Source organism: Ceratosolen solmsi, unplaced genomic scaffold (genome assembly GCF_000503995.2).
Source record: "Ceratosolen solmsi marchali unplaced genomic scaffold, CerSol_1.0 scaffold30, whole genome shotgun sequence".
NCBI lineage: Eukaryota > Metazoa > Arthropoda > Insecta > Hymenoptera > Agaonidae > Ceratosolen > Ceratosolen solmsi.
In genome coordinates, this window is record NW_011948421.1 from 4,742,488 (window position 1) to 4,758,055 (window position 15,568).

Sequence of the window (15,568 nt, forward strand, 5' to 3'; positions counted from 1 at the left end):
CTGACAATAATGAAAGCGATCGCATGTCCCATACGCCAAAATTACTGGAGATAAGAAATTGTAAGTACTTCAGTCATTTCTCTTGACAATTCTTAACCATTGCAGAAATCAAGCTGAATTATATTTAAAAGTACGGTAGAAATAAAGGAAGAGAGACGTAATCACTTTAATTAAGCGCCTCTAAAGAGAGTTAGTTATATGTAAGGTTACTATATGTGGTCTTGGGTTCCTGCTATACTTGCATTCTCAATGAGAATCGAGAGAGGCGGGATTTTCTCAACTCGCTGAATACATCCCCTTGTCAATCAGTGCACATAAAAAAGTAGAAAGAAAGAGAGATAATGAGAACAAAAATAGGTTGAATTTACTTGGTAAAGGAACACATATTTTTATATACGTAAATAACTTATTAAAGTATTTTGCAGGATTTTAATAACACCACTTGTCTTTTATGACTAATTCGATTTCTACATTTATTTTCTAGTACATTAATCTAATATTTAGGAAAGTTCTAAAATTTTATCATTGGTAATTGAAACTAAGATTTTTTGTCCCCATACAATAACTATCAGGACTACATAAAAATATAATAAAATCATTTTTATGAAATACTTCCTTCAAGTTTAATTTTCAAATTACAAGTTACTGTTAAGAGTAATAATTCCATGCATCTTTTTATTGTTTATTTATTATAATAAATCTAATTTTTATTTATGAAAAATGATTATTACAAATAAACAATATTATTCACATATAGAAAGTAAGCAAACTAATTTTTTACTAAATCTTTATAAATGTAGAAAAGAGCTCGATATTAAAGAAAATATTTAATTTCCTTGACTTCAATGTTAAAAAGGATAAAATAGGAAAATTAATACAATTCAAATGCAAATGTAAATAAACATTTTGAAAAATAAGTTGTGCTCTGAATTTATAGAATGTTTTTAAGATTTCGATGTTCATGATTTTAATTAATTAAAATCTATTAAAATAAAAAACTTGAATATAACAAGTAATGTATAATTATGTACAAATATGATATATTTGTAATGAAGGAGATGTATTCTTATCGCCAATTGTTCCAAAAATAATTATATTGATTATTTATATTTTTAATCTTTAATAACCAGTTCTGCATACAGTGTTATATCATGTAATTCTCATATGCCAAATGTGTAAATATTATACTTGTATTTCCTTAGTAATTGTGTCCATAGAACAAATTTATTTAGCGCTAATCTGTTAAATTTAATTGCATTTCAAATAATACAATAAAATTTTTGTATTATAAATTATAATAAACTTTTTAATTTGTGATTAAAAAAACAAAAATAATTTTGTTCTTTAAAACTAATATTTTTTTATTTGGCTTTTCTGTTCGATAGATAATGATTGATAATTTAAAAAAAAATGCTTAAAGTACTTATTTTTAAATAAATCAACTTTATTTTTAACCTGATTAATTTATATTGATATCTAATACACTATTAAATATTTAATATAATTTTAATAAATTACCAAGAAGCTTACGTTATAAATTAGATTTAATAGAAGCAATTTTTAAATGTCGTAGTCAAGCTTCACTTATTAGCATTTCGTATTCTACACGAGCTAGAGCTTATACATCTGATTTTAAGAAAGAATGCCCACATTTTAATATTATCATTTACTATCGTACATATTCATTATCTTGTAATTATAAAGCTTCTTGTAAAGCTTATAAAAGAGGAAAATTGAGATTTAATGCGAAAGTTTTTGTGTATAACCTTCAACCCAATTTGAACAGTTAAAAACAATTTTAAAAAATCATTTCATAAAAAACTTTCTTTTAAGATTAAAGCTTCAGATACATTTTTGTTTTATAAATAATAGGAAATATATGTATTAGATGTCCGTATTTCTGTTAATGAAGTTTTGATTATAATTCATAATATTATTTACGAAATATTATTTAATATTATTTAGATGAAATTTAACAATTTGTTATTGCATATATTTGAGATTAATTATTAGTAACAAGTCTTTAATTTTTGCTGTAAATAAAAAAGCCAAATTAATTGGTATATTTATAAAAATAATTTATCAATACACAAAATTTAATTTTATATTATATTTGTCACTCATAAATATAAAGATATATCATAACATATTTAATATTTTATAAAACAATGAACATTTATATTTTTATATAGATTTACGTTATAATAATATATTATATTTTTAATATTTTTATATTTCTTTTTTCTGAATGTTCAAAAAAATGATAAGACTTGTAAATTGTTTTAATTTGTGTTACAGATGGTTTTGTCACTTTGATGACGATAATTATGTAAATGTGCCGCGTCTGTTGAAGCTCCTCGATAATTACAATCCTCGCGAGGATTGGTATCTTGGCAGGCCATCGATACCAACTCCTCTGGAGATCGTTCGGCAGGGTTCCGAATCCTCCAAAAGATCCGTAAGTTGCTAACTTTTATATTATTACGGAGTTTTTCCTTTTAATACTTTAATATTAATGATTGAATTTAATCAACAGAAAGATATTCTATTTTATTAAGATCTTATAAATATAATTTTGCATATATTATTATGCTTATAATATATGCTTATAATATTGTATATATGCATATATATGCATATATATGTATTATTGCTAATATTATATATATATATATATATATATATATATGCATATATGCTTATAATATAAATTTTATATGAAATAAATATACAGATTTTGATTGAAATAATATTGTATTTGCAAGAGTGATTTATATTAATCTAAAAATAAATAATTTATACTTTAGAGTATGTATCGACAGCTAATTATTTTTAACTTTAGCAACATAACAAACAATTTAAATTTATATATGTAATTGAAACTATTCATATTATTTATAACAATAATTATTTGTAATCATATAAAATGGTTGAAGATTGTATCTATAATTGTAATCCGTAAGTATTGTTGAGTAGTGCAAGTATTTTTGAAAATGTGTGAATCTATAACATAAATCATATCTAATGTAGTCATTATATACTTTAATGAAATGTATAAATAATTTTTTATTAAGTAGAGATATAATTAATTGAATACGTTTTAATTAATTTAAATTTCATAAAATTCTTAATTCATATATATTATGAATTTATTTTATGTATTTATTTAATACCGAAAAAATCTAAAAGTTAATTTATTTATATAATATTCTTGCATGAGTTACTTAATAAATAAATGAAATATTTCATATAAATAATAACATTTTAATAAATTTAATATACAATAAAATATTGAGATTTTAATAAAAATGGATAATTTTTATTAAATTATTACCGCTGAAAAGAAGAACGAATATCATTACAGACGGAAAAATATATCGTATTCTACACTACGTAAGTAAAAGATACTCTGAACAATAAATTGTAGCAAATATATCACCAAGCGTCAGCTGTTTCATAATAGGTATATATACGGATATATGTATATAAGTCTGTAAACAATTCCACTAAATATTCAATATATTCCCATGAAAACATTGGCCATAGGATTATCCAGTTGAACCAGTACTTTTTTTACTTACCTGAAATAGAAATATAGAAATGTCTAGTTAATTATTTCTTTGTAATACCTAATAATTTTCTCAGATTTCCATAAAATATTTTTTTCACTTCGTTATATTTTTGCCTTAGGGAAGAACATATTTTTGCAGGCAAGGAATTTCTTCGACTATTAATTATCTAGCTCTATGTAAATTTAAAAAGTTGTAAATAATGATATCGGAATTAACGAAGCTTTTTGTAATATGGACACCCATGTGAATGAAATTGTATGCCAATTTACACAAACAACGAGGTACAATTTTTCTTTTCAATTAACAAGTCAAATTTTTAATTTGAATAAATTATTTTGGAAATAAAATAATTCTATAATTTTATGGACATAATCAATAAAATAGTATTTAAACATTGAATCAATAATTTATTGTTATTTTATAGAATATTTTATAGATAACTATTTTTTCATGGAGCATCAACAACTTTGTATATGCAACTTTTAATGTATTTTAGAATCTACATTATTTAATAGTTCAATAATTTTTTCTCTATTTTTAACTATAAATATTCAAAATATATGAGCAAATGTATGAAATATCATATACAAAAAAATTAATATCTATCATATAATTCATACCCTAAAAATGGTATAATAGAACAGTTTTTTTTTTTTTTAATATATAGTATGTAGATGTTAAAATTAATTATTTTTCAAAATTGTATTTATCGCGGACTAATCTATTATATTTTATTTTTAATATTCGTGTATAATATTAAAGATATATATTAATAAAAGCAAAGATATTTTACAAATTGATCCGTACGTATTTGTAGAAATCTCTGTATTGCATTTTTCACGAATAAATTAACGTGCGAACACCTAAATAATCAAATTTTAATTCTTCTTATGTTAACATGCGGCTTTTAAGAAAATTCAGGTATCCAAAAAATCTGAACTTTAAATAATTTACTACCACTCACTTCGTCAGCTACATTAAAATGCAATACAACTGAGACTATAGTAAAGGAATTACTTTTCTTAAAGCTTAATTTGCAAAGTGGTTCTCGACTTTTTATCGTATTATTCCTATAGCGTACCAGTTGCTCACCAATCCACTGTACTGTCTTCTCCCATTTTTCATAACGTCAGGAAAATTCATCAGCAACTGGCGTCGCGGTAACAGCGGTGAAGGCGAAGGTACGCGCAAGGTCAGATACCGGTGTCGTTGTTGCTGTTACGGTCCGCCGATTCTGAAGAAGGTGTGCCCGTTGCTGGTAGTTGCTGTCCCTGTTATAAGTGCACGTAGTAAACTCTTGTACATAGAGCTTTGTTGGTAAGCATATGCAAACTTCATGCATCTAAATGCTTTGTTAGTATGATTATATTGAAGGTGATACGAGATTTTACGCTAACTTTTACGATTATCAATCCTTTTACTTAATCTCAATTCATATATTATTTATTATTTAATATATTTGTTAGTGACATAAAGATATTAATAATAGATAATAATATAAGATTTGAAAAATTATAAAATTCAAATATATTTAAGTTGATTTCTTTATTTTCTAATTTCTATTAAATACGCAATTTCAATTAGTTATCCATTATGGCTTGGATAATATAAGAAAGTATCAACATATTTCAACTATATATTTTATAAAAATATGAGTAAATGTGTTAATTTTTTATTACATTGTTGAAAATTGAAAATGTTTATTAAAAACAGTATTGTTCATATAGGTTTGGAAATGTGCATTTTGCTTATTTGTTCAGAAAATGTACAATGCTCTATACTTCAGAATTTGCTTTGCGAACGCACGCACGCACGCGCGCACTCGCGTACGAGCAAACATATATAGCGCATTTTTTGTAGCTATTGAATATGTAGGGTAGGATGAATTGCAACGTAGTGTTTTAGTCTTTTATATATAAATTTATATACATACACATATACATTATAGCTATTTATTTTACATCTAAAATTATAATTAAATTTCAAATATATTAAATATTGTAAATTTATCCTATAAATATATGAGATGATTATAGTTGACCTTTGAAGAAATTTTAATTTAATAATTTAATAAATTATAAATAAAATACAATTCGTGTGAATTTTCAGAAATATATTGGTTTTAAACTATTTAATTATTTAATTATTTTTGTACTTAACTTCTATTAGAACTTTAAAATTATACGACCATAAATGATCTAATTTCCGCAATATACGTCTTTAAAGAAAGATGTTAATTTAAATTTTAGTTTTACAAATTCCTTTGGAAATTATAGATATAATTGTACGAAAGATTTACAGAGTAGAACAATTATACTTCTATAATTATTTATTTTTATTTATAAAAGAAATAATATCGATATAACTAATAATCAAATGAGATTAGATCTATAACAAAATTGTAGTAAAAAAATGACAATGTTCAAGTTAATGTATAATATTATGCATTCGATACTTACACAAAGGTACATAGTGTTTTCACTTTATCATGATTATTAATGACTAAAAATTTTATATCAATTAGGAATCTTTTATTTGATTGAAATTATTTTTATCTAGTTTTAGAGAAATACAGAATATTTGTTATTCTCATTGATTATATAATAATTTGATAATGAATAATAATAAATTTATCTTCGATTTAAAATTTTATTTTTATTAATTCATATAAAGAATGAAAATGACATACTTACTAATAAATGTATAAAAATCATTTCCTAATCAGTAAGTTTTTACTGAAAGTTAATTTATAATTACTATTGACCAAACATTTATTATCTATTTATTATCTACTCCAGCGTATGTCTTAACTTAGATAATATTTACGTTTAGTTTCAAGTTCAATTGGCAAAACTAAAAATATAGCTTTAAAACTATCTATATATTCTGTTTTTTCTTTCCCTTTCTGTTCACTTTCAAAAAAGTAATAGCGAAGAAAGTAAATGAATATAAAACATATACAATATAAGAATGTCATAATCTGAGGGCAAACGGTTAAGTAGAGTAATAAAATACTGACCTAGCTAACTCAGAATCATAATCCATAATAAGCTTCTAGTTACTACTGCAGCTATACAAGCTCAGCTGTACATCGTATATATACATGTTAGAAAAGTGACAGGTTTTAAAAAGTTTTAAAGATTTAAGTGGAGTTATTAAATGACAAATATTAATAATGGGGTTTTTTGTGAAAAGTTCCAAATGCTTTAAGAAAAAGGTAAATTTATCTTTTTATTAAAGATTGCTTGAAATATGCTGAATGACGATACAAATTAAATTAAAAATTAAAGTAGTGTTAATGAATAGAATGAAACTGTATTAATTAAGTTACTACATCTAAGTTCAATAATAAAAATAAAAGAAAAAGGTAGATATATATTTTTATAATTTTATTAATTAAATTCTGAAACTAAATATAATTATTGATTGTTTCATTTGATAAGGATTTACAAAAGTTCACCTTTAATATTATTGAAATCATAAATAATTAACATGCATATGTTAGCTCAGTTTTATTGTTAAAAACGTTTACTCAAAAATTTTAATGTTTTAAAAAGTTCAATTAATGATCCATAATTAATAGTCGAAGATATTTGAAGAAATAATATTTAATACTGAACTATTCTATAAATACATATTTTCAGAGAGCCACAAAGATTATGTGGTATAAATATCAATCAAATTAAAACAAATAGGTTTAATTATAAATAATTTTACCAAAATTTAAATATAAATTTTATTAGCATTATTTTATAAAAAAACATACTGAAAAAATAAAGAGTATACATATTTTTTAAAATTTATTATACCTGTTCATTATTTAGTGTATTTTAACTATTCTATATTATTCTATAATCAATGTTTTATGGTGAATATTCTTCTATTTTATAATTGATCTATAAATCAAATATAGTTTAATATATATCTTACTAATTACTACTTACTTGTTATAAATAAAAAATTATATTTTCTTAACTAAAAGAGATTTGTTTGTAAATACTACTAATACTTTAGCGAATTATTGCTTAACTTTAGTTATTTTTTCTATTATCGAATTCGTTATGCCCCCAAAATATCCGTGGAGTAGCACAAAAAATAGTGCATGTTTATTATGTATTCTAACATTAAATATAAAGTAATAGAATTGTATGTAAATATGTATTTATATCCACATCGAAGCTGTCATGTTCAAATACAACAATATAATGAATAAAATCATGATACTGGTGTGAAAATGACTGCCATTCGCGTAACTGTCACATACTCAGAAATTTGTAGTGCAAGCATTAATCCAATTCTCAATTATTTTAATTAAATATATTTAATTTTAGATGGAAATAATAAATAAAAGAATTTTGAAAATTCATAAAAATACTATATTAAAAATGTTATATAAGAGTAGATATTTATTGGTAATATTTTCATTTCATATTAATTTAATGGAATTAGACATTAATTTATTAATAAAATTGTTTAAATAATTTAAATAGGATAGTAAAAATCATAAAAGTATTATGGATAATGATCTTATTAAATGCTGAGTTAAAACCTAGAAGTGATGCCAATTGAATTAAATTATCAAATTTTAAATTTCACGTTGATTATTAAGGAATAATTTATTTAACTCAAGTATTAAGTGAAAGGTTAATAAAAATTTTATTATTGAGATCATCTTCAATATTTTGAGTTATAACGACTCAGTGCACAGAACATTTGTATCCTGAAGTAGTCATAGAAACACGTATTTTTGTAGTCCTCCGACAATTATCAAAATCAATATTGAAAATTTTACCCACTCGACATCAGGAAATACGTAGTCTTTCTCAGTTACTTTTACTAATTGTGTGAAACACGCTGCTGGCAATGTAGCGCATAGTGGCTCCCACGCAACGGCTTGTGAACCCCGTATTATGCGTAACTTCAATGACAATCGTTATTTTCGCAAGACTCAGTAATTCTAACTCTAAACAGCTACTCCGCTGAATATACAACGCAACTAAGGAATCATCACTTTTGCTGTTTTCTTGAATTTTATTGTTATCATTTATAGTTTATATGATAAATTTTACAAATATTTTTCTATCTTTCTTCGGTGTATTTTTAATTTTATTTAATATATGTTTATAAATTAATTTAAAATCAAATATAAATTATTTTAATTATTTGCTAATAATTTAACTATACATTTATGTGTGTTCATTATAAGTATGTCTTTTAAACAAATCTCGGTATAATTTAATTGAAACAATTCTTTAATTATTATTTAACTTACTACGTTATTGGTGAGTCATGCGTATTTAAATACGACTGTTAATTTCTCATTAATATTCTTACCATTATTTGACACTACTTTATAACAATTAAATTGCATAATATAATCTATTAATAAAAATTAAATAGAATTGATAAATATATGTATTATCTGCGAATAATAAGGAATAAGCATAATTCACAATATGAGTATAAATTAATTATAAAATACTTTAAAGGAATAAATACTAATAAGAAAAATAGCAAGATATTTAAATAGCGAAATGTGTGACATGTGTTGCACATTCATATTATCGTAAACCGTACGAATATTATTTTCTAACATTCTTTATCTTGATTTTTTTTTAATTTCATTAAGTAAAAAGTTAAAATCTATAAGTTGGACGTAAACGATAAAATTCGCGTAAGAAATTTATCATAAATGTTTTCATTAATTTTGTTAATTTTTCAATAAGAAAATGAGATTTCATAGAATTTTGCTTCGAGAATGTTGTCGTTTTATAATATGGTTTTATAAAAATGAAAATAAAATAAAATAACAATTGAATCTTATAAATAACGAGAACTCTTAATATTTATAAATACGTATAAAAGCAGTAAAATAATTTTACTGCTTTTACTTTGCATTTCACTTCCGTTGAGCTAGGAATGAATTAGTAAAGTTTGGAGTAGTCGTATGATATACTTTGGGACTAAAGTAATTTAGTACTTGTTCACCTTGAAAGCTTGCGTTTGTAGAAACAGTTCCATAATATTTATTTTTTTGACGCATAGTTAACGTTACGAACGGCCGTGTGGAGCTTTGTTCATTACTTCGTTCAATTTATTTGATACCTCTAAGATAATATAGAAATATTAAATAAATACATATAATACACAGAATGTACTAATATTTTCGGTGTTGCTGTTAAATAATTTCAACCAATGTAAGATTAGTTCCATTTTTGTATTAATGTGCATACTAAATCTCTACTTGATTAATATTACACTAGTGGAGTTAATATTAGCTCATATGTCAATTATTTGTATCTTTCAAGTTATTTTATCACTTAAAAATTAAATAATGAAGTATGATTATAGAAAAGACTTTTTATTTATCACATACTACATCCTTTCTTCTCTTTTTTAAAATATTCACGTTCTTACTGAGTTCTATTCAACGGATAATTTAAGTCATCTGAGTTGAAAGAAAATTAATACCAAGGCACCTTTACTGCAGATTATACCTATTTATCCTGGAACGTAAATCTTTAATAATTACTTTGTAAATAGATATATGTATTAAGCCCACATGATGGCATCTAACGTCAATTATGAATGTATTTTATTTGTCTTAAATTTCAATGAAAATTACTCAAGCCTATTCTATAGAAACTGCTTTATCATAACCAGAATAGCATTGTTACTATTAACTCACTGTTTATGAATATTAGACTACGAAAAGCATTCGCTAGAATTATTCTAATTTTTAGTAATGGTGTAGGAAGTTCATGTTAATAAGGAAGAGTTGAAGCTTAAAGCTTCTGTAAAAATAATATAAGAAAAAAAAATATATATATTTACACAAGTATTTCCTACAGATATATAAATATAATCCTATCAGTTCCCTACGATTACCAATGGATCAGATTCCATGTATTGAACATAGGTATCAGGTAGAATCTACGAAATCAGAGTTGACGAGTATAGTGACATGCAATATATTAGAAAGATGTTTGTGATGAAAGAGTATGTATAGTTGCCCTCGTAAGACATAGCATAATAATATACATTACAAACATAAATATAACAAAAAAAAATACAACATCAAAGTATATTAAATTAACGAATACGCGTGAGCCCGTGTACGTTATTATTTTTTGCATTATATATCTAAATACTAATTAAATCGATATATATATATATATATATATATATATAATAATAATAATAATAATAATATTTATTAAAGGCGTAATTTATTGCAGAAATTAATATTGACTATTTCGAAGTAGGAATCAATAGTTTCATATTCTTATTTACTTTAATTTTTCCAACTATATTACTTATTTATTCATTCAATGAGTACTAGCTTATTATTTAATAACATATTTAATTTATTAATGCTAATATTTTATTTATATTCTAAATTAATTTAAATTATAAAGTTAATTTCAATTAAAGTTTTAGAAGAATTTATATTCAATTGAATTCCAATAAAATTGGAAAATAATAACACAAACAATATTTAAACTTACAATTTTAATAAATTTAATAGCATAATTTTAACTTTAATTATGAATATCAATAATATTTTATTATAATTCTTGTCAAAAATTTTAAATATATTTAAAACTTAAAAAAATTAGGAAATATAATCAATCGCTTATTCTTAATTTTGGTTATTTTACAGCAAGAACCAATTTCGTCTTTTTTTCTGTCCTTCCACAATTACGGCGCTCTATTTTATGAGTTTTTATATTAATAGTACATAAACGATTAAAAATAAATGATTTTTAATTTGAAAAATCTAATAGCGGTTTCATATTAGATAATAAATAGAACAAATTAAACATCAAAAGTCAAGGGTCAATATATTATTCCTATTATCTCAATTCGTAAGACTTTTTGCATTAGTTCAATAGAGATATATACTATTTCTGTTCGAATAATAATTGTCTTATACTAAATAAACTAATTTGTAAATTAATTTTGATGTGTGCAATATATTCAATATTAAAGATAATGGCAATCATATAAAACGATATATTGAAAAAGGTACAAATTATATAATTTATTTTTAAGCATTACTTTCATTTATCATGAATGATGACTTCGCTTAAATGTTTAAGATAAGTTTTTAAGAATATAAAAATATTCATGAATTTTACTGGGAATAACGTATTTAAAAATTTACATTTATGTCAGAAACACATTAAAAGAAGTAATTAATTTCTCGAGTTTCGTAATAACAGGTTATTGTTGCAATCATTCATTTAGGAGTAAAAGTTAACGAAAATCAATTTTTTGTTTTCGTTTTTAAAAACTGAAATTTATGTCCTTTATATTACTTCGCATATAAATGAAGCACTCGCCTGTTCGATCCTCCATTTATCTCTTGACTACTATAAAAGTAATAAAATGAATATCAATAGTTCAAGCGTTAATTCCTTTTCGCTGTTCTTCAACTTATTCTTTCTCTTCATCCGTCTAGGAAATAGTTTCTAATCGTAATATACTACGAGCGCATGTCATATTCTTAATACTATTGCAAATTTACGAGCTCTCGAGATTCAAAATTATAATCACCGAAGATGAAACTAATAAATAATGAAAAAAATTAAGAGAAATTTGAAAGTAGTCGTTTATTAAGAAATCGATTGTAGTGCATTTCTAAAAACATACTCGTCATAAATTAAAAAGGCACCGTACTTTAGTAAAATATGTGTGTACTCCAGCGGGTAATGAAGTTAATCTTATAATTCAAAACTATTATGACATTATTTGTAATGCCTCGATTAAGACAAAGTATATTATGTTATTATATAAATTTCTTTTCTTTCTATTCCGTTTTATTTTCACTTGGAAAACCATTCGAGCTGAAAACTATTTAATCTAGCGAAAGAGCAATTTTAGCGTTGGTTATAATATTATTCATTATTTCTATTCTACTAGTTGCAAATATATATGGAAATATAAGTGCAAAAAGAAAAATAGAGAGAACGACAGATAGACAGAGAGAGAGAGAGAGAGAGAGTGAGAGAGAGAGAGAGAGAGAGAGAGAGAGAGAGAGAGAGAGAGAGAGTGAGAGTGAGAGAGAGAGAAAGAGAGAGAGAGAGAGAGAGTGAGACTATAAGACATATGTATGAACGAACTTCGTTTGTTGATGCGACTCTTTTCTTAATCTGCTTTCTTAATCTAAAAGTATACTACATTTTTTATAATATATTTTTATGATCAATTCGAATATCAAGTGTGATAATTAATTCTTTATAATTTGAATACTATAAATTTTATTTATATTTTTGAGGATATGTCTTAAGGTATTTTCGAGAGTAGAGATTAACATTTTAAAATTCACATTTCATATTTCATATATCACTATTTAAATTTTTTATAAGAAATCAAACTTGTGAATAAGACATAATTTATAATAGTTTTGTACTTTCATAAAGAAATTTAACCTCTAATTTTTCTAATTTCTATATTCAAATTAAGCAATCATATTTCAAAATTAATATTTTAAAAAAAATTAAATAATTTTAAACATTCAATAAAAAAAAAATCTTATTTAAAATACTGTTGATATCAATATTCCTTCAAATATATTTTTAAATATCATAATTATAATGTATCATAAAAATATTTATTTATATAGGCTGCTAATCTGCTATGACAAAATAAATCTATAAATAATGTGTGACCAAAATGTTTCAGTATGAATTTATTAATATAACATTATAATGTATGGATTAATGATCTTAATAATTTCATAATTTAAATAATATAAACAATAAATTATTATTTAAATAATATATATTGTAATAACAACAAATTAATTAATTAAAATAATTTTTATTGTTAAAATATACTATGATAAAAAAGTCAAATATTATTTATTTATTTTCAATAATAGTTTAAACAATAATAGTTTGATTTATATTTCATAAAACTTAAAGAATTGATACATTTTTACAAAATATTCTTAGTGTTATATAAATAATCAAACTTTAGACAAGAAATAACAATCTTGTAGACTCAAACTGTGAAAAATTCGATAGATCATTATGTTCATATTATAAAGCACTTTTTATCACTCAATAACAGCACTATATTTATACTGTATATCAATACCATAAATCAAGCTTCAATATCCGATTATATATCGGCTTCAATTTTATGATATTTGGATCATTGTTGCTAGCAGGTTAAGTGATCATTTGCATCACCTACAAAAACTATACATTTATCGTCTAATTTATCATTTGTATTATTCCGAATATGCAAATGCTTATAAATCCTTATTGAACAAATAATGTTTATTATGTTTATATTAATGTTAATTATAAAAAACATTAGATCATGAATTACAAAGAGAATAATCCAAAAGATCGATAGATTATTATATCAAATAAATTAAATTTTCAAAACTATATAAATGCTGATGAATAGTTTGATATTCGATTCATTTATTATTGGAAAGAGAATTATTTTGACTACGAACATAAATTTTCATGTTATATTTTAATTTCAGAATTAATGTATTTAAATACTTTCTTTTATTCACAACTTTATTCACAATTTTATATAAAATATTTGTTTTTCAGCGACATTATTCTTATTATTAAAGCATATATTTATTATTAAAGCATATATGACAGCTGTCGAAGTTTGTCAAGTTAAAGGATGCTTCATACTCACTGACGTGTGAATATTATATTGTGAATAATAGTGTGTGAATAATAAGAGTGAATAATAATTGTCAATTTTATGATACAGTTTACGCAAGAATAAGATAAAAATTTTTATTTTCTAATTATTAATATATCAAACTCTATTAAGCAATAAACTTATTCCTGCAGATAATTTATTTTAGATAAGAAACAATTAAAATATTTCGACTTTGCATAATTTATATTAATTGTACAACAATATATATTTAATACATATCTTTTATATATAGTATAAAATTTTGAGTTTCGTGAATAATATTGATTGTAAATGTGTTTTCAACACTGTATTCCTAGATAGCTTATATTTTTTCTTAAGAAATATAGCTATTGTTAATTTAAAATCATATTTATCGTATTTTTTTTATTTAATTTTATTACTAATAATAAATAAGTGTTGTATGTAATTTACTAAGGCAATAACAATATCATGAGTACATCCGTTAATTATTAATATATTTTTTTATACAAATAATAAAGAATTATTTAATAAATTTTTGTTTAAATTGTAAAAAAATTTATCATTTATCATTATTATTAATCAAAAATATGATATTTATTTAACAGACTTGATTTGTATTAGGTTTCAAGTTAATTTTAGGCACTTAATTAGTTTATTTATGTTTTTTATTTTTTTTTATTTTGAAATACATAATCATTAGTACTATTTAAATATTTTTTAAATAAAAGTAATTTATTAACATCTGTTTAATTTTCTATTTTGAGGAAAAATATAAAAGTTAAATAATACATGCATCTTATGATGAACCAGTTCCTCGATTAATAAATATGATATCTCCTTTACTACCATCCAATCTCTTGTTCTTCATTCATTTTTTTTTTTCCTTTATACTATTTATTTTTTTCTTTTGTCGACTGAAAGTCAAGTATGCAGCCAACGGACGACCGAGGGCGGTATAAAATGATAAAGAGAAAAAAAAATCAGTATACATAGTAGAAGCAAGGTCGCGAATTCGAAAACGAGATTTTACAAATAACGAGTTATAGGTATTTAGGCAACATATATTTAAAAGCAATGAATTTTTTGTAAATGTATTTTGCGAATGGTAATATGATTCGTTTTATTCTGTCTAATAAAATACTAAATTTGGAAAGTTTTCATTTATTGATAATAGCGAATGGTAAAGATTGAAATAGTAAATGTTCAAATTAATAGTCTTAAATTATTTCAGATTTTTAAATTGTGCTCAGTAATAAAATTTCATTTAAACTATATGCAACGCGATCACAATAATTCTATAAACTACTGAATATTAAATATTTTACTAAAGAAGC

General features: G+C 22.9%; 1 protein-coding gene across 2 annotated transcripts in view; it reads left to right on the top strand.

The window, feature by feature from the left end:
* Positions 1-15,568, top strand: part of fng (Fringe glycosyltransferase) — an 89,294-nt gene that overhangs the window by 46,860 nt on the left and 26,866 nt on the right. For both annotated transcript variants that reach the window (XM_011498575.1, XM_011498576.1), the window contains exon 5: positions 2,299-2,458. In XM_011498575.1, coding sequence (XP_011496877.1) covers positions 2,299-2,458 — 160 coding nt within the window. The remainder of the gene's footprint in view (positions 1-2,298; positions 2,459-15,568) is intronic.